This window comes from Hylobates moloch, unplaced genomic scaffold, assembly GCF_009828535.3.
Source record: "Hylobates moloch isolate HMO894 unplaced genomic scaffold, HMol_V3 SCAFFOLD_2, whole genome shotgun sequence".
In the NCBI taxonomy this organism is placed as follows: domain Eukaryota; kingdom Metazoa; phylum Chordata; class Mammalia; order Primates; family Hylobatidae; genus Hylobates; species Hylobates moloch.
Window position 1 is genome coordinate 87,787,879 of NW_026652277.1, and position 27,977 is coordinate 87,815,855.

Below are 27,977 nucleotides of genomic sequence, written 5' to 3' on the forward strand. Positions count from 1 at the left end.
GTGGGGTGGGGGGAGGGGGGAGGGACATCATTAGGAGATATACCTAATGCTAAATGACAAGTTAATGGGTGCAGGAAATCAACATGGTACATGGATACATATGTAACAAACCTGCACATTGTGCACATGTACCCTAAAACCTAAAGTATAATAATAAAAATAAAAATAAAAAATAAAAAAGCAAAAAAAAAAGAAAACTATTAAGAGCAAATTGTTTTCAGAAATTGAAACTGTTGGTTTCTTTCCTAGAGAAAGAAAAAATATTTCACAACAGGGTTAGAAATGTAAGTATAACATAGAACTATATAGCAAACCAAGAGAGAAGTATTTCTTCAGCTAATATGAATGTATTTTAGAAACATTTATGTGTAAATATGTATCTAGTCTATTGCATTCTAATATCATTTTTTCTACATATAATTAAGGAAAAATAGATTCATCTTCCACCTAGTTCATTTCTCATTTTCAAATACATTGTTATAAGCAGGCTTATATACCAATTGATGGTAATTTTCTTTAAATATTACCAAAATAATCTGTAGTTGAAGGTAAGAGCTAAAAATCCATTACCTTTGACCACCTCTGAATACCCCGAGAAAATAATGTTTAAGGATTTTTTTAAGTATAAAGCCACAACAAACCATGAGAAAGAAGACAACAGTAATAAAGTTTTAGAATTTCTACAGCTAATATTTTCAATATCTAAATGAATGTTGTTTTCAACCTGGAATTCTATATCCAGGCAAACTATCAACCAAGTATGAGGGTAGATGGAAACCATTTTCAAACATGTAAGATTTTAAATTTATCTACCACAAACTTTCAGTAATGTACTAGAGCAGTTTCTCTGCTAAAACAAGAGGTTAAGTTAAGAAAGAAGACAATACAGGATCTAGAAATCACAAGATGCAACACAAGAGAGAGGTTGAAGGAATCCTCAGGATGATTGTGAAGGGCAGTCCCCAGATGACTGCTATGAACAATGACAAGAAATTAAATAATACAGACTGGAGAGGGTTAGAAAGCCCTGGGAAAGACAGACTATTTGAAGTGTTTATGTGAAGAGATTTACATATCCAGGGGAACATTTGGGGATAATTTATTATTTTGTATTTAGAAACTAAAAAAAGCTTTTTTTTGAGACAGTTGCAAAAAGTATCATAGAAGGATAGTGGTGAGGAGTATAGGCTCTTGGTCAGGTGCTGTGGCTCATGCCTATAATTCCAGCACTTTGAGAGGCCAAGGCTGCTGGATCACTTGAGCCCAGAAGTTCAAGACCAGCCTGGGCAACATGGTGAAACCCCATCTTTACAAAAAATACAAAAAATTAGCCAGGTGTGGTGGCATCTACCTACTGTCTCAGATACTCAGGAGGCTAAGGTGGGAGGATCACCTGACCCCATGGAAGTTGAGGCTGAAATGAGCCAATGAGCCAAGACCACGCCATTGCACTCCAACCTGGGTGACAGCGTGAGACCCCCATCTCAAAAAAAAAAAAAAAAAAGAGTGTAGGCTTTTGAACCAGACTCTTTAGGTTTAAATCCTAGCTCTGCCACACATACTTTATTCTCCTCAAATTTAAAAGAGATAGTATTAATAGTACTTATATTGTAATATTGAGGAATCTATGGATAATCTATGGACATCTCTAAGAACAATGTCTACCCACAACACAAGAGCTCAATATACAGTAGTAATTGCAGTGTGTTTCATGACTCAGCAATATGTAGCATGTAACCAGTCAAAATAATATAAAATCAAATACTCAAAAACTGACGTTACAATTAATACTGATGAAGAAAGATGGAAAGATGTTTATGATGAGTAGAAAGGGTGTGTGTGGAAGTAAAGTTATTCTCAATATCCATTATTTGGTAATACCTAAAAGCAAAAACCTCCAAAATAGTAATAGAGGCATGTTATTTAGAAGTGCAAATGAGACTGCTAGAAGAATTAGCTTGATGAAGTAAAAATGGCCCCCCTTTGAAAGAAGGCATGGGTAGAAGAAAGGCACAATTTTTTCTTACAAACTTTGTAGAAAAAGAGTATTTGACCCCTTAAACTCAGTGCATACAGATTTTAAACATTAAAACCAGACTTAAATCAAAAAAGCCACCTGTATGTAATTCCAAATCAAAAGCAATTTATAAAGCAGAACATAGAAGAGAATGGAGACAGTTTCGCTATCTGCAGAGACTGATACATACTGGATAACCATATACTTTCAGGGATAGCAATTAAGCTCTTTTAATGGATGTTTCTTGTACATGTCATTTTAGAAAACATCTGACCCTAACCGTCAGCCTTATTCTCTGTTTGGCAGGACTTCCCCTGGCTCTCTGTGTCATTGTAACAGGCGAATAACTAAGAAAAAACTGTGTCTGTAGACACTTGTTTATAATGGCATTCAGGGTCCTGGAGCTATGCTGGCAGATGCTCCTCCAGAAGGTTAATGAGATAAAGGTTCCTCCAGCTGGCCCTTAAGCAGAGATTACACCTGAGGGAAAGACAAGCCGATTATTCCAGAAACAGACACTGCTACATGTACTTCATAAATTAACACCCTCATAAAGGTAAACCAAGAAGGTTATCCTCAATCATCTGGTATCAATATATAATTATTTTTCACATTTCTGTTACTTTTTAATGAGATTTGAGGTTGTTCTGTGATTGTTATCAGAATTACCAATGCACAAAAGCCAGAATGTATTTGGGAACTAGAAGAGCTATTTTTGTTTTTTGGATTTTTCTCCAAGTTCAAGGAACCAAAGGTAAGTTACTTAAATGTTTATTTTTAAATTGCTTATCTATAAAATCTACTGATAGAAGTAAATATTTAGAACCAACAAGGCTACCAATTTATCTCACAGGCTAGTATATAGTAGGCCTTGAATAAATATTGCTTGATTGATTGAATAATTATCAGAAATGATTTTCACTTGATTTAATATTCACTGCACGATCTTAAGTGCAGTAAATATTAACAAAATAGGATGAATGCATCTTATTTGCTGTTTTAAAACATTCATTGAAAATTCTTATTATTAATGCAAATAACATTAGTAGATCCGTGAAACTAACCATTTATCCACCGAAATTCAACAAATAAAACCTAAAGATAAAATTAATGTTTTAAGTCATTTATGGTCAGACAAAAAAAGGTATTTCTTACCTTCTCACAATGAAATCATGAGTTGCTTTCCCTTAGAAAATAGCAAGTATTCTTCATCTTCAGGGTTCATGATGACAACCGACTTCGAAATTTGGTTGTTTTTGAAGTTGTACGCATAAAAGTACTAGGCAATGTATAAGAATGACATAGCTTCATGATGATAAACATTTTAACTAAAGTATTGGTTTGGAATATCCATGAAAAAGTAAAATTAATAGTCATTGCATGTGTAAGTCACAAAATAACTGTGATTCCATCAGTTATATGAAACTTCTCAGTGACTGCATTTGGAGGGAGAAAAAAATTTCTGGAAAAGATTTCTTCATGTTTTGTCACCTACAAACAATAGTGAAAGAAGCAAAGTTTATTTACTTTTTCATTAAATTATCAATTATATATAAATATTTACATTTATAAAATCATTTTAATTATAAATAAATAATGAGATTTGGGTATATTCTGAACTGAATCTGATGAAGGAAACCAATTTGACTATTTCATAGACTTGATCAAGCAATTCAGCTGTGTTAAATTTTTTGTTACATTAATTCTGTTAATTTAACGATTTTTTTCTGTTTTCATATATTGCATATCAGCTATTATACACAATTCCAAATATATAATTATATATAATTTTTATATATAACAATTATATGTCATATAATTATGTATAATTATATATATAATTCTAATGTATTATGTATACATGTAATTTAATATATGTAATATATTATACATATAGGAAGTGAAATGAAATAAGCTTATCAAAAAGACTCCCATTTGTTATATGCTTAGTTCTAGGAAACAATGTCCAATAATTGCATAATAAAAAATCCTAATGTGTTACTTATTTTTTTTAAATATAGATTTAGGGAGTACAGGTGCAGTTTTGTTACACCCGTATATTGCACACTGGTGAAATCTGGGCTTTAGTGTAACCATCACCTGAATAGGGTACATTGTACTCATTAGGTAATTTTTCATCCCTCATTCCCCTTCCACTCGCTCATCTTTTTGAGTGATCAGTGTCTATTGTTCCACTCTCTATGTCTTTCTTGTGTACACATTATTTAGCTCCCACTTATAAATGAGACCATGTGATATTTGACTTTCTGTTTCTTAGTTATTTCACTTAAAAGAGTGGCCTCTAGTTCCATCCAGGTTGCTACAAAAGATTATTTCATTCATTTTTTTGGCTGAGTAGCATTCCATTAACATGTAACCATATTTTCTTTCTTCATTCATTAGTTAATGTTCACTAGGGTTGATTCCGTATCTTTGCTATTGGTAATAGTGCTGCATGCAATAAATATTCAAATGCAGGTATCTTTCTGATATAATGATTTATTTTCCTTTGGGTAGATACCCAGCAGTGGGATTGCTGGATCAAAGGGTAGTTCTATTTTTGGTTCTTAGGTAAATCTGCATATTGTTTTCCATAGAGGTTGTACTAATTTACATTTCTGCCAACAATGCATAAGCATTTACTGTTCTCCACATCTGTTATTTTTTGACTTTTGAAAAATAGCCATTCTGACTGATGTGAGATAGTATCTCAATGTGGTTTTAATTTGCATTCCTCTGAGATTAGTGACATTGAGCTTTCTTTCATATGCTTGTTGGCCATTTGTATGTCTCCTTTTGCAAAATATCTGTTCATGTTCTTTGTTAACTTTTTAAAATAATTTTACCTTTTATTTTAGATACAGGGCATACATGTGCAGGTTAGTTACATAGGTATATTGCATGATGCTCAGTTTTGGGGTACAATTGACCCCATCATGCAGGTACTTAGCACAGTACTGAAGAGGAAGACTTTCAACTCTTGTCTCCTGCTTGCCCTCTTCCCTCTAGTAGTCACAAGTGTCTATGGATGCCATCTTTATGTCCATGGGGACCCAGTGTTTAGCTCCCACTTATAAGTGAGAACATGCAGTGTTGGGTTTTCTGTTCCTGCATTAATTTACTTAGGATAATGGTCTCCAGTTTTATTCATGTTGTTGCAAAAGACATGATTTCATTTTTGTTTCTTTTTATGGCTGCAAAGTATTTTATGGTGTATATATACCACATTTTTTTTTTCAATCCACCAATGATGGGCACCTAGGTTGATTCCATGTCTTTACTGTTGTGAATAGGGCTGTGATGAACTTGCAAGTGTGTGTGTCTTTGCGGTAGAATGATTTAATTTCTTTTGGATATAAACCCAGTAATGGGATTGCTGGGTCAAATCGTAGTTCTGTTTTTAGTTATTTGAAAAATCTTCTTTGACCACTTCTTGATGAAGTTATTTAGTTTTTTCTTGTTGAGTTGTTCGCGTTCCTTATAGATTCTGGATATTAGCCCTTTGTTAGATACATAATTTGCAAATATTTTCTTCCATTTTGTGTGATATCTATTTACTCTGTTGAATATTTCTTTTACTGTGCACAAGCATTTTACTTTAATTAAGTCCCATTGTCTGTTTCTGGTTTTGTTACGTTTGCTTTTGAGGCCTCAGTAACAAATTCTTTGTTTAGGCTAATGTCCAGAAGAGTTTTTCCTAGTTTTCCATTTATAATGTTTAGAGTTTTAAGGTCTGGTGTTTAAGTCTTTTATCTATATTGAGCTAATTTTTATATACAGTGAGGCATACTGGTCCAGTTTAATTCTTCTCCATATGGCTATCCAATTTTCCCAGTACCATTTATTGAATAGTATCTTCTTTCCCCAGTGTATATTTTTGTCGACTATGTCAAAGATGAACTGGTTGTAGGTATGTGGGTTCTCTACTCTGTGCCATTCTATATATATCTTTTTATATCAGTACCATGCTGTTTTGATTACTATAGCCTTGTAGTATAATATGAATGTGATGCCTCTAGCTTTGTTCTTTTTTTGTTTTTTCTATATGAGCTTTTTGTTTCCATATGAATATTAGTATTATTTTTTCTAATTCTGTGAAAAATAGCATTGATATTTTGATAGGATTGCATTGAATTCAGAGATTGTTTTAAGAAGTATGGCCATTTCCTGGTGCATTGGCTCACGCTTGTAATCCCAGCACTTTGGGAGGCTGAGGTGGGCGGATCTCTTGAGGTCAGGAGTTCAAGACCAGCCTGGCCAACACGGTGAAACCCCACCTACACTAAAAATATAAAAATTAGCTAGGCATGGTGGTGGGTGCCTATAATCCCAGGTACTTGGGAGGCTGAGGCAGGAAAATCACTTGAACTCAACAGGGGTGGAAATTGCAGTAAGCTGAGATCATGCCACTGCACTCCAGTCTGGGTAACAGGGCAAGACTCTGTCTCCCAAAAAAAAAAAAAAGTATGGCCATTTTAAAAATATTGATTCTTCCAATCCATTACCATCAAATGATTTTCCATTTGTTTGTGTCACCTCTGATTTCTTTCAGCAGTGTTCTGTAACTCTCCTTGTAGATCATTATTGGTGTGTAGAAATGCTACTGATATTATGTGCTGATTTTGTATCCCAAACCTTTACTGAGTTCATCTATCAAATCTAGGAGTCTTTTGGAGGAGTCTTTAGGATTTTCTACGTATAAGATCATATCAGCAGCAAACAGATAATTCAACTCCTTCTTTTCCAATTTGGATTCCTTTTATTTCTTTCTTTTGCCTGATTACTCTGGCTAGGACTTCCAGTACTATGTTGAATAGGAGTGCTTAAAGTGGGCATCCTTGCCTTGTTCCAGTTCTTAGGGGTATGCTTTCAAATATTCCCCCATTAGATACGATGTTAGTTGTGGGTTTGTCATATATGGCTTTAATTATTTTGAGGTATGTTCCTTCTATGTCTAGTTTCTTGATGGCTTTTATTGTGAAGTGATGCTATATTTAATCAAATGCTTTTTCTGCGTCTATAGAGATGATCGTATAGTTTTTGTTTTTAATCCTGTTTATGTGGTGAATCACATTTATTGATTTGTATGTACTGAACCGTCTTTGCATCCCTGGAATAAAGCTCATCTGATTATGGTTATGGTCTTTTTCTTGTGCTGTTGGATTCGATTTGTTACTATTTTGTTGAGGATTTTTGCATCTATGTTAATCAGGGATATTGGTCTTTAGTTTTCTTTTTTTGTTGTGTCCTTGCCTGGCTTTAGTATCAGGGTGACACTGGCTTCATAGAATGAGCTAAGGAGGATTCCCTCCTCCTTGATTTTTTGAAATAGTTCAGTAAGATTGGTACCCATTCTTTTTTGTATGTCTGGTAGAAATCAGCTGTAAATCTACCTGGTCCTGGGCTCTTATTTCTTAGGAGACTTTTTTATTACTGATTCAACCTCACTATTCATTATTGTTCTATTCAGGATTTCTATTTCTTCCTGGTTCAACCTTGAGAAGTTGTATGTCTCCAGGAATCTATCCATTTCCTCTCGGTTTTCAAGTTTGTGAGGGTAGAGATGCTCACAGAACTTTCTGATGATCTTTTGTATTTCTGTGGCATCAGTAGTAATGTTGCCTTCTTCATTTGTGATTGTGCTTACATGAATTTTTCTTTTTTTCTTGGTTAATCTAGCTGGCAGTCTTTCAATATTCTTTAGCTTTTTGAAGAATCAACTTTTCATTTCATTGATGCTTTTTATTTTTTTTAGTCTCCATTTAATTTAGTTCTCCTTTGATGTTTGTTATTTATTTACTTCTTCTACCTTTGGGTGTGATTTGTTTCTATTTTTCTAGTTCCTTGAGGTGTGACATTAGGTTGTTAATTTGTGATCTTTCTATCTTTTCATGTAAGCATAAAACACTATAAACTTCTCTCTTAGCACTGCTTTGGCTGTATCCCAGAGGTATGTTGTGTCTCTATTTTCGTAAGTTTCAATTTTTTTTTTAATTTCCATGTTAATTTTGTCGTTGACCCAGAGATCACTCAGGAGTAGGTTGTTTCTTTCCATGTACTTACATTGTTTTGAGTTCCTCTTGGGATTGATTTCTAGTTTTATTCCACTGTGCTCTGGAAAGATACTTGATATAATTTCAATTTATTTAAATTTATTGATTCTTGTTTTGTGGTCTGACATATGGTTTTTCTTGGAAAATATTCCATGCACTAATGAGAAGAATGTATATTCTGCAGTTGTTAAGTAGAATGTTCCATAAATGTCTGTTAGGTCCATTTGGTCTACAATACAATGTAAATCCACTGTTTCTTTGTTGATTTTCTGTTTCAATGAGCTGTCTAGTATTGCCAGTGAAATGTTAAAGGCCCCCAATAGTATTGTATTGCTGTCTATCTCTTTTGTTAGGTCTAGTAGAATTTGTTTTATGAATCTGGTTTTGAGTGCATATATAGTTAGAAATGTTATATTTTCTTGTTAAATTGATCCTGTTATCATTATATAATGACCTGCTTTGCCTCTTTTTACTGCTGTTGATTTAGTGTCTGTTTTATTTTGTATAAGTATAGCTACTCCTTCCCACTTTTGGTTTCTGTTTACATAGAATATTTTTTCTACCCCTTTAGCTTCAGTCTATGAGTGTTTTACCAATTAGTAAGTTTTTTATAACCAGTGTGTCATTGGACCTTGTTTTTTAATCCATTTCACCAATTTTTATCATTTAAGTGGAGCATTTAATTCATTTACATTCAAGGTTAATATTAATATGTGGAGTTTTCTTTCTGTTATACTGTTAACTGTTACCTAATTGCTTTGTAGTCTCAATGGTGTACTTTTATAACACCTGTATTATATTTATGTTTGTTTTTATGATGGCAAATGTTGTTTTTTCATTTTCATATTTAAAATTCCCTTGAGCATTTCTCATAGGGGTGGTCTAGAGGTGACAAATTTTCTTAGCATTTGCTTGTCTGGGAAAGACTATTTCCCCTTCATTTATGAAACTTAGTTTGTCAGGGTACAAAATTTGTGGTTGACAGTTTTTCTTTATGCAGTCTGAAAATAGGACCTCAGTCCCTTCTGTTTTTAAGGTTTCTGCTGAGAAGCCTGCTGCTAATACTATGAGATGTCCCTTATAGGTGATTAGAGGCTTTTCTCTTGCTGATTTTAGGATTTTTTTCTTCACACTGACTTTGGATAATCTGATGACTATATATCTCTGTGAAGTTCATTTTGCGATGTATGTTTCTGGAGTTCTCTGAGCCTCTTATAACTGGATGTCTAAATTTCTAGTAAAATTAGGGAAGTTTTCCTCAATTTCCTAAATTATATTTTCCAATCTTTTTACTTATTATCCCTCAGAAATATCTATTATGTATAGGTTTGGATGTTTTACATAATCTCCCACTTCATGAAAGCTTTGTCCTTTTTAAAATTTTTTTATTCTTGTCTGACTGGGTTAATTCAAAAACCTGCCTTCAAGCTCTGATATTCTTTCTTTCACTTGGTCTAGTCTATTGTTAAAACTTTTTACAGCATTTTGTAATTCCTTCAATGAATTTTTTATTTGCAGACATTCTATCAAGTTTTTTATTTTAAATATGTATCTCTTTAGTAAATTTCTTATTCATATCTTGAGTTGTTTTTTCTGATTTCTTTGTATTTGTTTTCAACTTTCTCTTAGAGCTTATTAAGCTTCTTTAAAATCAGTATTTTGACTTCTTTATCTGGTATTTCAAAGATTTCATTTTGTTTAAGATCCATTGTGGGAGAGTTAGTGTACTATTTTGGGGATCCTGTAACCCTCTGCATTTTCACCAGAGTTTCACAGAGATTCTTCTTATCTGCATAAACTACCTCTTCTTTTGTTTTTGAATTTATTTGCATTTGGACAGGATTTTTTCCCCTTCAGGATGTAACTATAATGTATGTTGTATGTTGTATAACATACAACACGTGTGGCTGAACACAACACCCACATCTTTTCTGGAAGCAGTGCAGTTACTCTCAGTCCATAAGCGGGAAGCTCTTGAGCACCAGAAAGCACACACACTCTGGGTTCCTTTGTCCAAACTATAATGTATAATGTATGTTGTATATACATTATAGTTACATCCTGAAGGGAGAAAAATAGTCTTTTGGCTTTGGTTCTGGGTGCTTTCACTGGCAATGACTCTATATGAGTTCCTTAGTTATAAGCAGCCTTTGTACTAGGCATGTGAGCAAGTTCATTGTCTCCTATGGTGCCAATATGGCAGAGGTCTCAGGAAGCCAGCACTGTGCACTTGTGTCAGCAGATTGTGTATTAGGTTGTGCAGTTTTGTCTCCAGGCCAGCAGGTAGTTCTTACTTATGGGTAAGAGCCAGCTGAAGCAGAAGCTGATAGTTATATGCTTGATCTTTGTTTACCAGGAGAGGTTCTCCATTGTCCCAGGCAATGGGCTGATCTATGGAATGCATGGTGGCCTGAGCTCCCTCAGCACCTAAGTGACTGACAATGCTGTGTGGAGATGGACTGCCAAGCCCACCCTTGGATACCCCAATGGCAGGCACAAACAAGCCCTAACAGGGGTGGCAAGGGAAGCTCCCGGTGAAATGTGCTGAGGTCTTCCCAGTGAGGAGAGGGAGCTTCCTCAGCTCCATGACCTGGGCAGGCAGAAACACAGTCTTCTTCCCTGTCACATTCCTGGCCCAGCTCTCAGGACACTCAGATTGTACAGACACCACTGCCTATCTCCAAGCTCCAATTTAGCCAACAGCCATTTAAAAAAAAAAAAAAAAATGGTTGCCCCATGGCTCTCCACTAAAATGTCTGTGGTGCAGAACCTCCTCCCTCAGCCCTGTTTTATGCAACAGGAACACTGCCACTCCATGTAGAGAAGGGGAGGCACCTCACCTTTCCTGCAAGCCCCAGCCTGGTAAGCACATAGCCAGCAGGGATGCAGTAATTCCTAGTAGCCCTAGAATGACTGTCCTCCATTCTGGGAGTTTATTCTAGTAATCCCTAATAGCCCTAGAATGGCCATCCTCCATTCTACCCTAGAATGGCTGTCCTTCATTCTAGCAAGGTTACACATGCTGTAACCTTCAGGAAGAGCAGCCACAACTGTATCCACAACAGTGGGTGGAGTAGGGAGATAAGTAGTCCCCCTCTCCATTCCTGTGCCTCAGCGCTGAGGCTGCCTGACTGCTGGGGTGGAACCATACTCTTTCCCATAGGGCTGAACACAACACCCACATCTTTTGTGGAAGCAGTGCAGTTACTCTCAGTCCATAAGTGGGAAGCTCTTGAGCACCAGAAAGCACACACACTCTGGGTTCCTTTGTCCAAAGGGGTGCTCCCTTGGTGCACTGCACTCTCTTTTCCTTTAGGAGCAGCACTCCCTGAGGGCTGGAACAAGAGGAATACTGCAGCTCCCTTGGAGTCACCCAGCTCTATGTGGCTGCTGTAATTTTAGCAGATGCTGGGGAATGCCCGTGAAGGGTTGGCAATGTGGAAACACAAGGGCTGAGATTTCCTGGGCAGAACTCGGTCATTCAATGGATGCAGCCACTGCAGTATGGGTAGAGGAGGAGGACAAGCAACCCTGTACACGCTGGTATACTAGTGCAGTGCCCTCAAGAAGTCACCAAATCACTGCCCACATCAGTGTTTGGGTTCATGAGGACAGAGGAGCTCTCTGACATTTCAGATACCAAGGATCTGCCACCAGGGCAAGGAGAAACAAAAACACTCCCGCGAATCCTTTTCATAAAATACCAAGCCCCTCTGGGTTTCATCTCTGACGACCTCTTGCTTCCTTCTTTTCCTGTGCCCTAGTTTCTTCTGGTGAGTTCTCCACTAGGCTCCAGCACTTTCCTCTTGAAATTCTGTGTAAAATTATTCAACTGTAATTTTGCGTCTTCTTTCTTATTTTAATTTATTTTATTTTATTTATTTTATTTTATTTTATTTTTTTGAGATGGAGTCTCACTTTGTCACCCAGGTTGGAATGCAGTGGCACCATCTCAGCTCACTACAACCTCTGCCTTCTGTGTTCAAGTGATTCGCCTGCCTCAGCCTCCCGAGTAGCTGTGACTACAGGTGCCTGCCACCATGCCTGGCTAATTTTTGTATTTTCAGTAGAGGCAGGGTTTCATCACATTGGCCAGGCTGGTCTCGAACTCCTGACCTCAAATAATCCACCCACCTCGTCCTCCCAAAGTGCTGGGATTACAGGTGTGAACCACTGCAAGTCTTCTTTCTAAGGAGAACTGGCATCCATTGTCTCCAGTTAGCCATATTGGGGAAAAAAAAAAGACCTAACTTGCTACTCATTTAGGGCTTTTTATTTCATAAGAATCTTAGATGTGTTAGATCTGTGAATATACGTTAATCTTCAATTAGCGAGGTCTATATTAATTAAGGTTTTATCTCAGCCAACTGGTTTCTTATTTGTAACCAATTAACCACCATGAGTGTATTTACATAGAAAATTGTTTGGGGAGAAAAGAAAGTTTCAATTCAACACAACTAGCTGCTAAGCATAACGATTGGGTGTTTAGCTAAATTCAGCGTTTCATTTTAAAAGGTATGTAGTTTTAAAAAAATAAGAGATGAAAATTACCAACAGTAGTTCCACCCAAACACAACCTATGCTACCACTACTTTTTCTAGGTATGTGTATTTAATTTTTACGTAATTGCAGTTCTACCACACACAAATTTTATATCAGCCTTTTTGTAGTTTTATCACATCATATAAACGTTCCACATTGCCATCTAATTTTGACAAGCATCATTTTATTGGCTGCATAATGTTTCTTTCAGTAAATGTGTCAAGATTTGCTTTATCTAAGTATTCAACAAAAGAAAACTAATTGTTACTAATTATTTTGTTATGGCAAATAACATTGTAATAAAGAGCTTTGCGCATAAGCCCCAGTATTTAAGACTCAGCATAAATTCACTGAAGTAAAATTATTGAGTCAAAGCACTGTAAACAGCTTTATGGTATTTGATTCATATTGCCAAATTGTTTCTCAAAAGTTTTTCTATGCCCCTAGATGACTTTTTACCAATTTGATTCTACAGAATGCTTACCATATACCCAATACTGTGCTAGATACAGAATATACAATGATTTAAAGACATGCCAATATTTCAAAAGGCTTCTTTTAAGCTTTGCAGATTCTGAATGTAGTTTTTCACAGATACATAAAGGTGAGATAGCTTTGATTTCAAAACATTCTTTAAATAAAATTGTTTTAGCACAACAAAAGACAGTTGAAGAGCTCAAAGAACAGTTACTTCATAAAGACACCAAGTCTCCTTTCTTTGAGGTTCATAATGGAAATACCAGTTGCATCTGATATGTGCATCACTGCTTTTATGTTCTTGCTTTTCCATTTCACATAAATAATTTCATTTAATTGCTTGTGACATTCAATGTATAAGAGAAAGAGAAAAAAGAAAATTTACCCTTGGCAAGTCCTAAAATGGAAATCATGTTTATCTTAGTATGTGTCTTTTGCACTACATTTGGTTATACTAAATGAAACACTTAACTAAGTTATTATTAGTTCACTAAGATGGGATAATTATTTTAGTAGCTGTGAAATGTCAGGGAATTTGCATTTTAAGACACTCCACTTCTTGCCAACCCTTTACTATTGGTGTATGCTCTCATTTCATGAAATTACACAAAAGGTATTTTGCTTCATTGTGGTTTCATTAACAGAGAACATACCTGAGATAGCTGCCTAATGGCAGACACATTAACTGTACAGCCCCTATACTTTGTTCATCTGTGCCAGTCTCAGGTCAGTGTCATTCAAAGGTCCCAGACAGACTTTCTTGTTCAATTGTATCTGAGAGGATGTCCTTAAAGTTGAAATTTACATAGGTAAATTGAAGATACTTCATGTACAAATGAACAATCTGCGGCAGCACACCTGAAACCATTTATTAGATTATATATTTGCTTTAGTAATAAAAAACACTTGCTGCCTTGTGGCCCCTTTATGCTCGTGTCACTAAGGGACTATTGCATGTGAGAGCTAATTAAACAGGGCTGAAATGACCTACTACTTTCTTAGCCATTTCTGTTAATCATGAGAATGCAACCACCTTGAACATCAGCTGCATTTGCATACTAATTATGTCCGGAAATTCAGATTCTCTATACCTTTGGTGCCACTATCATTTGCACATATTTTATTCTGTTTTAAAATAATTCATCTGAAGCAAGAAAGTTTATTTTTCACAATAGTCTCTAGGCTTATATTTTAATTGAGAATACATGTTGTAATGACCATAATAAAAGTCCTGACCTCCTCACTATATTATCAAGTATCACACTCAGGGGTAACTGAGGTCTCCATCCACACCACCCCTTCTTGCTTAAGGGTAGAAAAGACCTCTGCAGTCATGGGGAAGGAACTTGTGATACCAAGCCTTAGAAAAGCACAAAGCAATTTGCTGAAAGAAAAGAAAATCTCTGACAAAAATGTGATTTTTAATCTTCCACAGTGGACAGATTTCAGCAACCACTGGACCTAAGTTCTCTGTCTAAGAAGATCATTTCATCCAAGGCTAGGATTTCAGCCTTACAAAACAAGAGCACCAAGGCAGATGAAACCTGTGATAAAGGAGGAGGGTGCACTCTGCTTTGAGTCCAAGGCAACCTCCAAGCTTATCTCACAATGAGTTGATGAGGTTGATTGGCACAGCCTTGGTAATGAGAATTCATATATGGAAATGCTGCTGTCAAGCTCTGAACTAGCAGCAGAATGTGCCACTGTAATTATTTACTGAGAATGTTCCGCTGTACTTATTTACTGAGAATATACTCCCTCTATTGCTCCTCTCTTCCAGCCATAGGGAATGTAAGAAGAATATGAAAGAGCTACAGAACAGCAATGCCGCCTCGAAGCATATGGTTGTATTCAGTCAATAAATATTTTCCCATTTACATTCAGTCATTCTTGAGGAAACAGTGTCTTTCTGTGTGCCTTTGTAAAGTCGTCTTAATTCATTCCGACTTCATTTTCTTCATTCAGCCATCTTAATTCTCTTCACCATAGCCAGCATCTATTTTCATAATTGCCCCCAGGAGAAGAGTTAAGGAAAACTAAACCAAAAGAAATTTTGTGGAGAAAAGTCAGAACCTCAAAACTAGTGAAAATTTCTGCTTCAGAAATATTTTAACTACATGAAGAAAATAACACATGTAGGACTAATTTGTCTGTCTTAAGCTTCCTGCTGCATTTATAAACAAGCAAATGATACATTTAATTAAGTTGAACTATGAAATACTATGACACTATTATTAACCCATTGTACCCAGATCAGTTTAGAACTGATCAAAACACTTTGCGGGCAGTAATTATATTAACAATCATTTAGATTAACATATCTTTTTAAATAAAAGTTCAAACTAATTTGCGTTCATTTATGGTTGGAAACCTAAGGCAGAGAGTGCTAAGTAATATTTCTGAAATCATTTGAGGTGAGAGGGTTAGAACCAAAGTTGGGATGTGACCTGTATCCAGTTTTATCTTACATCTACTTGATCTATTAATAATAATCAGTCCACTATAATATGATGAGAGGACTTAGTGTGATTTTTATTATTAACTCAAAAGCCAACTTTCCTCTGCTAACACCACCAGATGACTGCTGGTTCTGGGCCATTTCTAACATCTGTTTTCATAACTGATCTCAGAATAGCTGGTCAGATCCTTCAGCTCTGTGCTAGAAATGGAGGCACCTACCTTAGGGTTTCTATTTTTCATTAAAAAATAAAGGCGTAAAGTCTTGAACTCCTGAAAGAACTGGAGTTGTTTATTGATAGTGTCATTTTAAATGCCCATGACTAAAGTCTAAGTTTAGTAGTAAGTAGCTTATTTAACAGTGTGTTATGTATCTAAAGGCAAGACATTGCTTAATGGGTGTAACTTGACAAAATGGGAAAATCTCTTCAAAACCACCCCCCTCAAAAATATCACTCCCCCCACCCCACTATCAAAACACTGAAATTTCACCTCCAGATCTGCAGTCTTTTTAGCCTCTTGAGATATAAGATTCCGAAACACCCCCTTTTCAATAATTTCCCTGCCTTCTTTCTATTGGATCTGATCCTATTATCAAAACATCAGTCCTTCAGCCTCTGCCATTTTGTCCGATTCTTCAGCCTATTCCAGGCCTCAATAGGCTCACATAAATCCTAAGTCCTATAGTTTGCCGCTGAACCACTCTCAACACAGTCTTCTTGGTGGTACAATAGAAATCTTGCTCTTTAACCTCTGTCCCATTGGCTTTGTTAATCTCACTCTGGGAAAACTTAGCTTTTGCTTTTTCTACTCTCATTCCTGAGCCTACAAGTTTTATTAGAGAAACTCAAACAGAGGGTTTCCACGAAACAAGTTCCTGCACTATAAAGTTAGCTAGGCCCTACAAGCTATTCCATAGTCATATTTATATATGATTCCCTAAACTAGTCCCCTAGCCAGATTTCCAAAACTTCCCTCTCCCGTTGAGCTTGCAGCATGATTTCCCTTCATTCACAGAAGCAGTGATAACAATGTAGTTAAGAGCAGAAGCTGTAAGCCTTGCACAGATCTTCATTCTGCACAGAACAGCTCTGTCACTTACTAATTTTTTTACGTTGGCAAATTGCTCAATCTCTATTACTCCCACTTATGGTTTTCTTGCCTATAAAATAAAAATAATAATAGCCATGTCTGCCTCAAAGAGTTAAAGTTTTTAACAAGGTATCTGCTACAAAGATGCTCAATAAATGCTAACTCCTAAGATGGCTATAGCAACTACCACTGTTACTATTATCACCTCCTTCTACTTACTGAGAAAATAGAAGTCATTCGACTTCATTTGAAGTTTCTTCTTTCTACTTCAAAGTTTCTCTGAGTTTATCCAAACACTTACTCTCTTTGTTTCAGAGAGAGTAAAATGAATTCATGTCTTTGCTAATGTTATTTCTATCTACCTATGACTTTAACTCTAAATACAACCAATTTCCATAAGATCTTCCCAGAATGAAAAGGCAGCCTATGGATTGGGAGAAAATATTTGCAAACCATGTATCTTGTAAAGGGTTGAGAGGTCTAAAATATGCTAAGGACTCTCAAAATTCACTGGCAAAGAAACCAAACCAAATCAAACAATGAAAAAAACCACAACCCTATTTTATTTTATTATTTTATTTTTACTGAAGCACAATTTTATTTAGAAAAAGAATCTAAATGACTATTAAAGTTTATAACATGCAGCTATTTAAAGTAAAAGTTTTCAAAGACTAGTGGTGACTTGGAAAGATGACACAATGTTATATTAAAAATTTTACAAACAATATGATCTCAATTTTGAAACATATAGGTACCTAAATAATGTACAAACAAAAAAATTGAAAAAAAAATGTGAATATGCCAGCGATTTTATTTCTGGGTGATTTTTATTTTCTTCATCATACTTCCATCATTTTAAATGTTCTAAAATAACCATGTACTACTGGGATAGGAGATAATTAGGGGCTGGTTAGTCAAATAGAGAGAGAGGGTATCAGAAGAAGGGTAGAGGAGGGCAATGTTCACAGGCACAACCACAGGATAGCACCTACACTGCCTCTGCAGCTATGTGGTTAACAACTTCCCCTTGTGCCAGGATGTTGCTCAGAAGGGACTGTCCCAACTTAGGCTCAGGTGCAACAAATCACCTTAAATGCCCTTAATTTAGCCCAGCTCATTATAATGTCATTAACATGACATTAGCATTGTGGTTTTAGCCCCCCCCCCCCCCCCCCCGCAATGGGTTTCACTTAGGCACTCATGAGTAATAACCAAGATGGAGTCCTTCTGGTCAACCCCAGGCATGTGCAAACGCAATACCCTTAAGAAGGAATTTTACCCCTCCCATTTGGGCAGAACCCACAGAAGACTTCTTTGTCTTTGCCACATAAAAGACTCAGAACTCAGCCCCATTTCTGGCAACCTGCATTCAGGTCCCTTCTCTTTGCTGAGAGCTTCCCTTTTGCCTAGTAAATCATATTCTGTTCACTCTCTGGTGTCCACATGCCTTATTCTTCTTGGTCATGGGACAAGAACTCAGACCTAGCTGACCTAGGGACTAAGCAAACTGCAACATTACTTTTCAAATTTAAAAACAGATGAATATTATTTTGAAAGAAATCTTTAACTGAGATAATAAAAAGAAATTGAAGCAAAATGAATATTTTATCTTTTAAATTTGTTATGAAATAGCATGCTAGGCTGTCTAGCCAGGGTGCTTATACTCTCTTTTTGGTATGCAATTTAAGCCCCACTTTTAGGAAGCACTACATGACTACTACATAACCACACCTCACAAGCAGATTTGAATCTCTTCCCCGCTGCACATCCCAACCTCTGGTGCACAAGCACCCCGGTCCCCACTGCTACATGCCTCATCACATTGCATATGGGTTGTGCAGGTCTGTTTCTTAGATTCTTTTTCCAACTTTTATTTTAAGTTCAGAGAAACACGTGCAGGATATTCAGGTTTGTTGTATAGGTAAACATGTGGCATGGTGGTTTGCTGCATAGATCATCCCATCACCTAGGTAGTAAGCCCAGCATTCATTAGCTATTTTTCTTGATGCTCTCCCTCCTCCCACCTTCCAACAGTCCCCCGTGTGTGTTGTTCCCTGACATGTATGCATGTGTTCTCATCATTCAGCACCCACTTATAAGTGAGAACATGTGGTATTTGGTTTTCTGTTGCTGAATTAGTTTGCTAAGGATAATGGCTTCCAGCTCTATCCATGTCCCTGCAAAGGACATGATTTTGTTCCTTTTTATGGCTGTGTAATATTCCATGGTGTATATGTACCACATTTTCTTTATCCAGTCTATATCATTGATAGGCATTTACATTGATTCTATGTCTTTGTTATAACACAACCCAATTTTTAAATGGGCAAAGGACCCAAGTAGTTAATTTTCCAAATAAGACATAAAAATGGTCAACAGGTATGAAAAGGTGCTCTAATCATCAGGGGAATGTGAATCCAAACCACAATGAGCTATTACCTCACACTTGTTAGGATGGCAATTATCAAAAAGACAAGAGATAAGTGTTGGCGAGGTTGTGGAGAAAAGGGAACCTTTGAACATTGTTGGTGGAAATGTAAATTACTACAGCTATTTTGGAAAACAGTATGGAAGTTCTTCAAAAAATTAAAAATAGAATTACCATACTATCCAGTAATCCCTTTGCTGGGTGCATCCCCAAAAAAATGAAATAAGCACCCCGTAGATATCTGTTTTCCCATGCTGATTACAGCGTTATTCACAAGAGCCAAGACATGGAACAACTCAAATATCCATTGACTATTTTCACATTTCCATCATTAAGTATAATGCTTATTTTAGCTTTTTTCACTTGTTTGTTTTCTTCTTGTAAATGCTGTTTACCAAGTAAAGAAAATTTCTAATTCTAATTTGTTGAGTTTTTAATCATGAATAAACATAGAAATTTATTGTTTCTTCTATGTCTATTGAGATTGCCAAATGGTTTTTCTCCTTTGATTCATTAATGTGATAAATTGCCTTAATCAATATTCAAATATTAAGCCAACCCTACATTCCTGAGATAAATCAAACTGGGTCATACATTGCTTATACATTGCTGGATTCTATATGCTACTATTTTATTTCTAATTGCAACACTCATATTCATAAGCAAGCTCAGACCATAAATTTTTTCTCATACTCATTTTGTCAAGTTTTATAAGAGTCACATGAAAATGGAATTACATTTTGCTTGAATGTTTGATAGTACCCACTGTTAAAGCCAGATAAAGATATTCATAGAAAGATATTTGACTACTCAACTATTTAAGGTTATGATAATATTTAATTATCCTACCTCTTTTTGAGTTATAGTAAGTTACACATTTCTACAAATTTATGCATTTCATATCAAACTTCAAATTTATGGATAAAACATTATTCATTATATCTTCTTGTTAACTTTTTTATGTTTATAGAACATTTTGCAGAAAGTCTGTAGAAAGCATAATGTTCTTCTTTCTCAATTCTGACATTAGTTAATTTTGTCTTCTCTTCTTTATTGGATCAATCTCATCTGTTTACCTGTTTTTGCTATCAATATTTTCCAAAAAAGTTTGACGTTTATATTTCTTTTTTTCCATTTGTATTTATGATCTCTTTCACATTTTATTACTCTCTGTTATCTTTGTTTTTTCTAATTTTCTTTGGTCTTATTTTGTTTTCTTACACAAGTCTTTTGAGATGGATGCATAGGTCATTAATATTTAGCTTTTCCTTTTTCTAAAATAAACATTTTGATGATATCATTTTACCATTAGGAACTGCTTTAGTTTCATTCCACAAGTTTTATTATATAGTAATTTTATCATTTCAGAAAAATACTAATAACCATAATTATTTCTTCTTTGACATATGGGTTATTTTGAATAATTTTTTTCAATATATAAAGATTTTCCATTTGTTTTTCAAACTAATTTCTAGCTTACTTCTCTATTAGTCTGAGAACATGATGCATGTCATCAGTCCTCAATGTATTCAGATTTGAATTTTAGTACAGTATATATCCAATGTTTGTTTATTTTCCCTCTGCTTGAAAAGAAAGCATATTTTATAGCTTGTAGATATGATGCCTCACACATGTCCATTAAGTCAGGCTTGAGCATGTTTTTCAAATCTTCCCTACCCTTACTGAATTTATTTGTTCATTCCATCCATTAAGAGAGATATCTTAAAATGTACCTACTATTATTCTGAATTTTATTTTCTGTATTGCCTATCAACCTTTGTATTATATATTTATATATTATTAAGTGCATAGAATTTTAACTTTCTATGACTTTTAAACTGTTATCATTGTGACCTGCCTGTCTTTGTCTTTGTAATGTCTTCCGCCTAATAATGAACTTTGTCCACTGGTTTGCTGGAACTGGCTTGTACTGACAAGAGCCAACTGGCCACATCTTTTCCAAACTCAGTGTTCAGTTATGCCACGTTGGTGGCTTGAAATCAGTCATGAAAGAGTATTAACACACAGAAAGCAGCAAATGAGACAAATCTCACCCATGCTCCAGAGCTGGCTATTAATATTTACCAACAATGCTCTGACTTCATTTGATTTTAATATATCAGCTTTCTTTTGATTAGCGTTCTTCTATTATAACTTTTTTCCATTCTTCTAATTTTAACCTCTGTGTCTTTTGATTTAAATATGCCTCTTAAAACAGCAAATCGTGGGAACCTTTTTTAATGTAGTCTGACAATCTCCGTCTTTTAACAGGCGCATTTTGTCCATATGCATCTACTATGTCCCAAATATTCCATGGAACATACTTTTACTGAAAATTTATCTGAAATTTAAATTTGACTTGGTCCTATACTTTTATTTGCTACATCAGGCAATCCAATTCCTACCAGGCCTAGCACTAAACCGCAGAATAGAGTGGCACTAGATCATAATAACAGGTAACAATGTGCCAGGCTCTCTGCAAAACACTAACATCCATTTTCTCATTTAATTTTCAAAATACAACTACACAATAGGCAAGCACTAATCAAAAACTATAGTGTTGGAAATACTATTATCTACTTTTCAAGTTACAAACCAGAGCAAATAGAAATTAATTATTTGCCCAAATTGAGGAAGTGGCAGAGTGCCCTTACTATGCTTCAGTCTCCAAGTACCCAAAATGAAGTTTACCTTACTTTTCTGCAGGAACTGAAAGGTCCTCATGCATCCAAAAGTTAACAGGCAAAGATATACAGCTGTTTCTGTTTGATCTGCTCCAATTCTGCTCTGCTTGAGTGGTTAGAATATCATTCATTTTTTTGTAATATATGCAACAAACAATCTATATATATGCAATTGTCTTTACTGAGAATTCCCAACATACTCCAAGATTAAGTTTACATGATAGCAGTAAAACCAAAGGGTAGTGTGTGGTTTGTAAAATTATAATCATGGAAAGCACAAACTTCCAGAATACAGGGATGCTGGGCTAAATTAGAGCCGACTCTGATATAAGTACTTCAGATATAATCGGAATCGGATGATACAAATTTTGCCCCCAAATATGTAGCACTCTTAGCAATCACAGGAAGAAAGATACCTTGTGTTTCAGCACCTCAGCACAGCTGGAATCAGAAGTAAAGTGGATATTTGGCACAAATCGTTATGTCCCATAAGTAAATCCACATTCCTTTCCCCTAATATTTCCTCAGGACACCTCAGCTTCTGAAGTTAGCTTCCTCCTGAATTTTTTGGAGTTTGTTTTATAAGCTCTTAGTGGGTCTCTGAATTCTTGTTACTTGTTGTCCCCATCCACCTCCAAGTCAGCTTCAAATATCATGGGCCAAATCTTCCTCTGGTTCATGCATTACCTGGCATTTTCTGGCATAACCGCTTGGTTTCCAACCTTTGTGTCAACCTAGGCTATAACAGTGCTCTGGAAAGCATAGTGTTGCTCACATTTGTGAGATACAATCACTATCTCAGATTTACTTGTACAATTCCATGCAGATTCTCTTATGGTAACCTGTGTACTTAAACTCCACATTCTGAAACTTATGGAGATGGTTTCCAAAAAGTACACATAATTAAGAATTGGGAGGCAGAGCAGTGAAAAAGTTAGTGGAACTTCGGCTAATGTAAAGATGAGATGATTGGCCGGGCGCGGTAGCTCATGCCTGTAATCCCAGCACTTTGGGAGGCCGAGACGGGCGGATCACGAGGTCAGGAGATCGAGACCATCCTGGCTAACACGGTGAAACCCTGTCTCTGCTAAAAATACAAAAAAATTAGCTGGGCGTGGTGGCGGGTGCCTGTAGTCCCAGCTACTTGGGAGGCTGAGGCAGGAGAATGGCGTGAACCCGGGAGGTGGAGCTTGCAGTGAGCCGAGATTGCGCCACTGCACTCCAGCCTGGGTGACAGAGCGAGACTCCGTCTCAAAAAAAAAAAAAGATGAGATGATTAGGAGTGGCTTAATCAGCCTGAACCTATACATATGAGGAGATGGCAGCAGGATGATCTGAGGGGTACTGAAAAGTCCAGCTGCTGGAGAAAGGACTGGTTTATTTGTGTCAGCCCCTGAAAACTAGGCAGCCATGTATGAAACCTTCACCAAGCTGGCTGACAATTTTAATGTAACTGTTCTTACTTCAGTTTCACATTCTGTTTACCCCAACTTCACCTCAGCATTAATCCAACTCTATTCACCATTTTTTCAAAGTGATAATGCATTTTACAATTAATCACAGCTTATAAAAATATCCTACTCTCATATTGTTTAAGATTGGCTCATCTGTAGAGAAAGGATTTGTTGATTTGGTTTATGTATTCAGGTGGTCCTCAACATTTTAAATGTTTGCTAAAATTGCCAAAGTAAATTTAGTACTCCATGAAGAAGCAATGTGTTGATCCTATGGTTTCTCACAACCCCTGGCACAGTACTGCATACCTTGAGGGCGCCTGTACCGCTGTTTGAGAGGCAAAGGCATTCCTCCATTATTAGAAGTATAGTTCCCCACCTGCAGGGACAGCACCTCTGCAGGTGGCAGCTAAATGTTAATGTACCTCATCCGAGAGGCTGCATTATCAAGTGATTTCATGCCTTAAATGGAGGCAGTGTGTACTACCTTTTCTTGCAATGTGTTTCTCTCCTTTCCCAGGGCACAGAAACTAGTCAGCTTTGAGAAAGAACACTCCTCCTCTTCTCAGTATGCCCTGCCCTCTCACCCTACTGAGACGGATGATGAGTTTGCACACATTTCTGTTCTGGGTACAGTTGAAAACATGACCCTGCTAGACTCCTACCTCTTCACTCCCTGACATTTACCAGACCTGAACAACTGGCAATTCCACCTGTTCAGAGGGTCATCCCCTTTGGGCACGAAAGAGGCAACTTCCTTTTCCACCTCTCCCTTCAACTTCAGTTCTGTTCCTACCCACTCACTACACTGCATAGGCCCTCAGCAAGAAGTGCATATGTTTGTACCTCAGCATGCCACCAACAGATTTGGTTCTTCCTTTTCTTTCTTTTGTTTTTTTTTGGTGTGTGTGCAATGAGGTAGGGCTCAGTACATATGTACATGTATGGAATAGAAGGTAGGCACTAGCAACCTCTTATTTCTTGTAAGGGTTTGCCAAGGTCCTAACCATTTCCTTCTGACATAGCAAGTCTGATGGTTAAACCTGATTTTTGCAAGAAGAGAAAAAATAATGCAACCACTCTAATTATTTGAGATAAGAGACCGCTGATTTTTATCCTCAGCAGGGAGTATTGCTGCTGAACAAATGCCAGTTTTGGAGGTAAAAAAAGACAGTGATGGCATCCAATTTTCAAAAGCTACAGAGAGGGAAATGGTATAACATCCACCCCATGCATTATTGATAATCAGCATGCATGCTGATTGTGAAAGTCTATTTACTTTCTAATCATTAAAATAAATAACTGCAAGTTTCCTTACTTTCTATGATCTTCTTTTGCATCATTTATTCCAACAAATTTTGCCTCTAAGGCGACAGATTGGGGCTGGCATTGTATAAGTTTGTTGAGAACTCCCTATAGGAGGGCAAGTGGGAGATCAAGTTGTAGAAGCTTCTCTGTCCTCCACTTTATTGCCCAGGAAACAGCATGCTTAAAATCCATGCAGTCTTCTGGGATAGATTGAACAAGGTATTCAGAAAATCTGCATAATTTGTTGATACATATTCAGGTATGTTAAGCACGATTTGTATTTAATTGCTTTTGCTCTTTGGGAAAAATTTCTCAGGTGTGTAATTGAGAATCTACTAATGTAGTGGGAGGACCAGGTTATAATGAATCACAAACAAGAGAAGCATTTGCAGAAATGCCAGTCCCTCACTTTTTTTAGTAAGGTTAGAAAAATTTGGGAAAGATTGTGTTTTTTTTTAACTTCCAGTCATTGAATTGGTGCTGAAATGTTACCTACTTACTCTCTATAGAGTTCTGTTCCTCAAATTACGATTTTTGTTCTGTAGAAATTACAGTAAATTTTATCTCTGCTCCTGTTAATTTATTCATTAAGACATCGAGACCTTTTCCCCTAGGAAGACATAATGGGTCTGCTAAGTGCTTATACCAATGGCTGTTGCTTTCATAGCAATGCTACCGTGAAAGCCTGATTCTCGTATTCCTGATGTCTAGTATTGCCACTGTATGTGTACAGTAAGCCCCTGTATGCCTACAAGGTTAAATAGCTAAAAAAAATTCCTCTAGAAGAGTTTGGTGAGGAATAGTCCAAACAGGTTAAGTATCCACTTGAATATGTAGCCAAGAAAGAGAATGACTTGTGGGCAAAGCTGAGCCTGAAATAGAAACTTTGTAAGCAGCTATGTCTAGAAGCCAACTTTGGTACCGGAAGGAAAAAAATAATAAACTCTTCAGTGATATGACAAGGAGATGATGTGGCCTATGTCTTCAGGGATGCCAGTCAACATTGCAGTCACATGGCCATCAGCCTTCAACCTAGAGTGAAAATGGTACTTTGACCAAAGGGCTGGCTTTCACATTAGCTAATAAACATGCTTAGGTGATCCAAATCTAATTTTTTTTTTGAAGGAGTCTCACTCTGTCACCCAGGCTGGAGTGCAGTGTCACCGTCTCTGCTCACTGCAACCTCCACCTCCCAGGTTCAAGCGATTCTCCTGCCTCAGCCTCCCAAGTAGCTAGGATTACAAGGGTGCGCCACCATGTCTGGCTAATTTTTTTTGTATTTTTGGTAGAAATGGGGTTTCACCATGTTGGCCAGGCTAGTCTCGAACTCCTGGCCTTAAGTGATCCACCTACCTCAGCCTCCCAAAGTGCTGGGATTACAGGCGTGAGCCACTGTGCCCGGCCCAAGCCTAGTTTTTAAACAATAAACGAAGAGTCAAAAGCCTAGTATTTCAGAACTGCCACTCACATCCTTGGGCAGATTTGACTGTTTTTTAGGATAAAGTAATGTTTGAAAGTGTTTAAATTCAGTGGTTGTTCCTTTAATTTCCCTGTCTATATATTCGGAAATTTCCAAAATTATCATAGTTACACTGGGTTGCAGAATCTAGGTCAGCTCCAGGATACAGTGGCTAAATTTTACAAGGAAAATAAATAAATAAATAAATAAATAACACCAACCTCCCCAACTTAAGCCTTCGGTGCCAACCATTTTCCTTAGCCTGCTAGAAGGTTCCCTACCCACCGACGTCTTGTCCTCCTTTATGTCCACCTAAATACTTTCTACCTGCCAGGTCTTTCATAAGACCCTCCCAGCTCAAGGGAGCCCTTCCTACTGTGCTAGATCTCTGCCTTTTCCCAAATTGTCTATTTTGTTACAAAACCACCACCCTCACCACCACCCCCATCAACAAATGTCAATATCCAAATTCACAGAAGGGATCAGTGGAGTTATAGTTTACGGTCACTTTCTGTATATTGTGTGTTAGATAGTCACACCTTCTGGTGAAGTGTCATATTCACACATTGAATACACCAGGCTCTATAAGCACATCACAAATACTGAAATATAAAGAGAATGAAAGAGACAGAGAGAGAGAGAGAATAAAGGTAGGGGGCAGGTATTGGTATCTATGCATGTGGTATCAGAGGAAATCTTCACTCACTAGGACCTTGCTTTTGTCTTGGAAAACGATGGAAAGACAAATCTTTTTTTTATTTTAACTTTTAAGTCCAGGGGTAAATGTGCAGGTTCATTACATAGGAAAACTGTGTCATGGAGGTTTGTTGTATAGATTATGTCATCACCCAGCTATTAACTCTAGTATCTGATAGTTATTTTTTCTGATCTTCTCCTTCCAACCACCCTCCACTCTCTGATAGGCCCCAGCATGTGTCGTTCCCCTCTATGTATCCACGTGTTCTCATCATTTAGTTTCCACTTATAACATGTAGTATTTGGTTTTCTGTTCCTGCATTACTTTGCTAAGGATAATGGCCTCCAGCTTCACCCATGTCCCTGCAAAGGACATGAATTCTTTCCTTTTTATGGCTGTATAGTAGTCCATGGTATATAAGTACCACATTTTCTTTATCCAGTCTATCACTGATGGGCATTTGGGTTGATTCCATGTCTTTGCTATTGTGAACAATACTACAATGAACATACACATCCATGTGCCTTTATAACAGAATGCTTTATATTCCTTTGGGTATATGCAGTAATGGGACTGCTGGGTCAAATGGTCAAATGGTATTTCTGTCCTTACGTCTTTGAGGAATTGCCACACCAAAAAGACAGTCTTTTTAAATAGTTTGTGTCAGTGTAAATAGAAAAATGAGCTAGTATCTGAAGGAAACATGCTATAGAGAGAGGATTTTTTAATAGAAGGTAAAATAATAGCATGTTTATGTGCTTCTAGAAATAATCCAATATCAAAAGGGAAAATGATATAGGAAAGTGAGAGAAGAGTATCTGGAAGAATGTTCTTGAATGGTGAAAAAGGATGGGACCTGGTGCCGAAGTGGAGAGTTGGGCTTAAGTAGGAGCACAGATCAATCATCAAATAGTCACAGGAGGCAAAGCATAGACTATGAGCACAGACGCAGCCAGTGAGCAGTGAGCAGATGCAGTGCTGGATGCTTGGGAAGTTCTCTTCTGGCTCCTCTTGTTCTCGGTAAAATGTGAAGCAAACTCATCAGCTAAGAGCAAGAATCAGTAAGAAGGTACCAGAAATCTGAGAAAAGTGTGTAGCTCTCCAGGGGAGTACAAAACTGAATTGGACCAGAGAAATATAGTGTGATTTTACTTAAGGACCATAAATTTAAAGTGTGTTCTAACACCTGTTTTTCTCCAGCCATGATCAGCTATACAAAGATTCAGGTAAGGGGTAGGCAGTGGGTTGAATTTAACCATGATTATGGTTTTGCCTGTCAAGTGCAATAATTGAGGGTCAAGGGAGTTGC

The 27,977-nt window shown here is 36.7% G+C and overlaps 1 protein-coding gene across 1 annotated transcript in view; it reads left to right on the top strand.

The window, feature by feature from the left end:
• Positions 1–2,704: 2,704 nt before the first annotated feature.
• Positions 2,705–27,977, top strand: part of IMPG1 (interphotoreceptor matrix proteoglycan 1) — a 142,323-nt gene continuing 117,050 nt past the window's right edge. The window contains exon 1 of the mRNA XM_032152857.2: positions 2,705–2,771. Coding sequence (XP_032008748.1) covers positions 2,705–2,771 — 67 coding nt within the window. The remainder of the gene's footprint in view (positions 2,772–27,977) is intronic.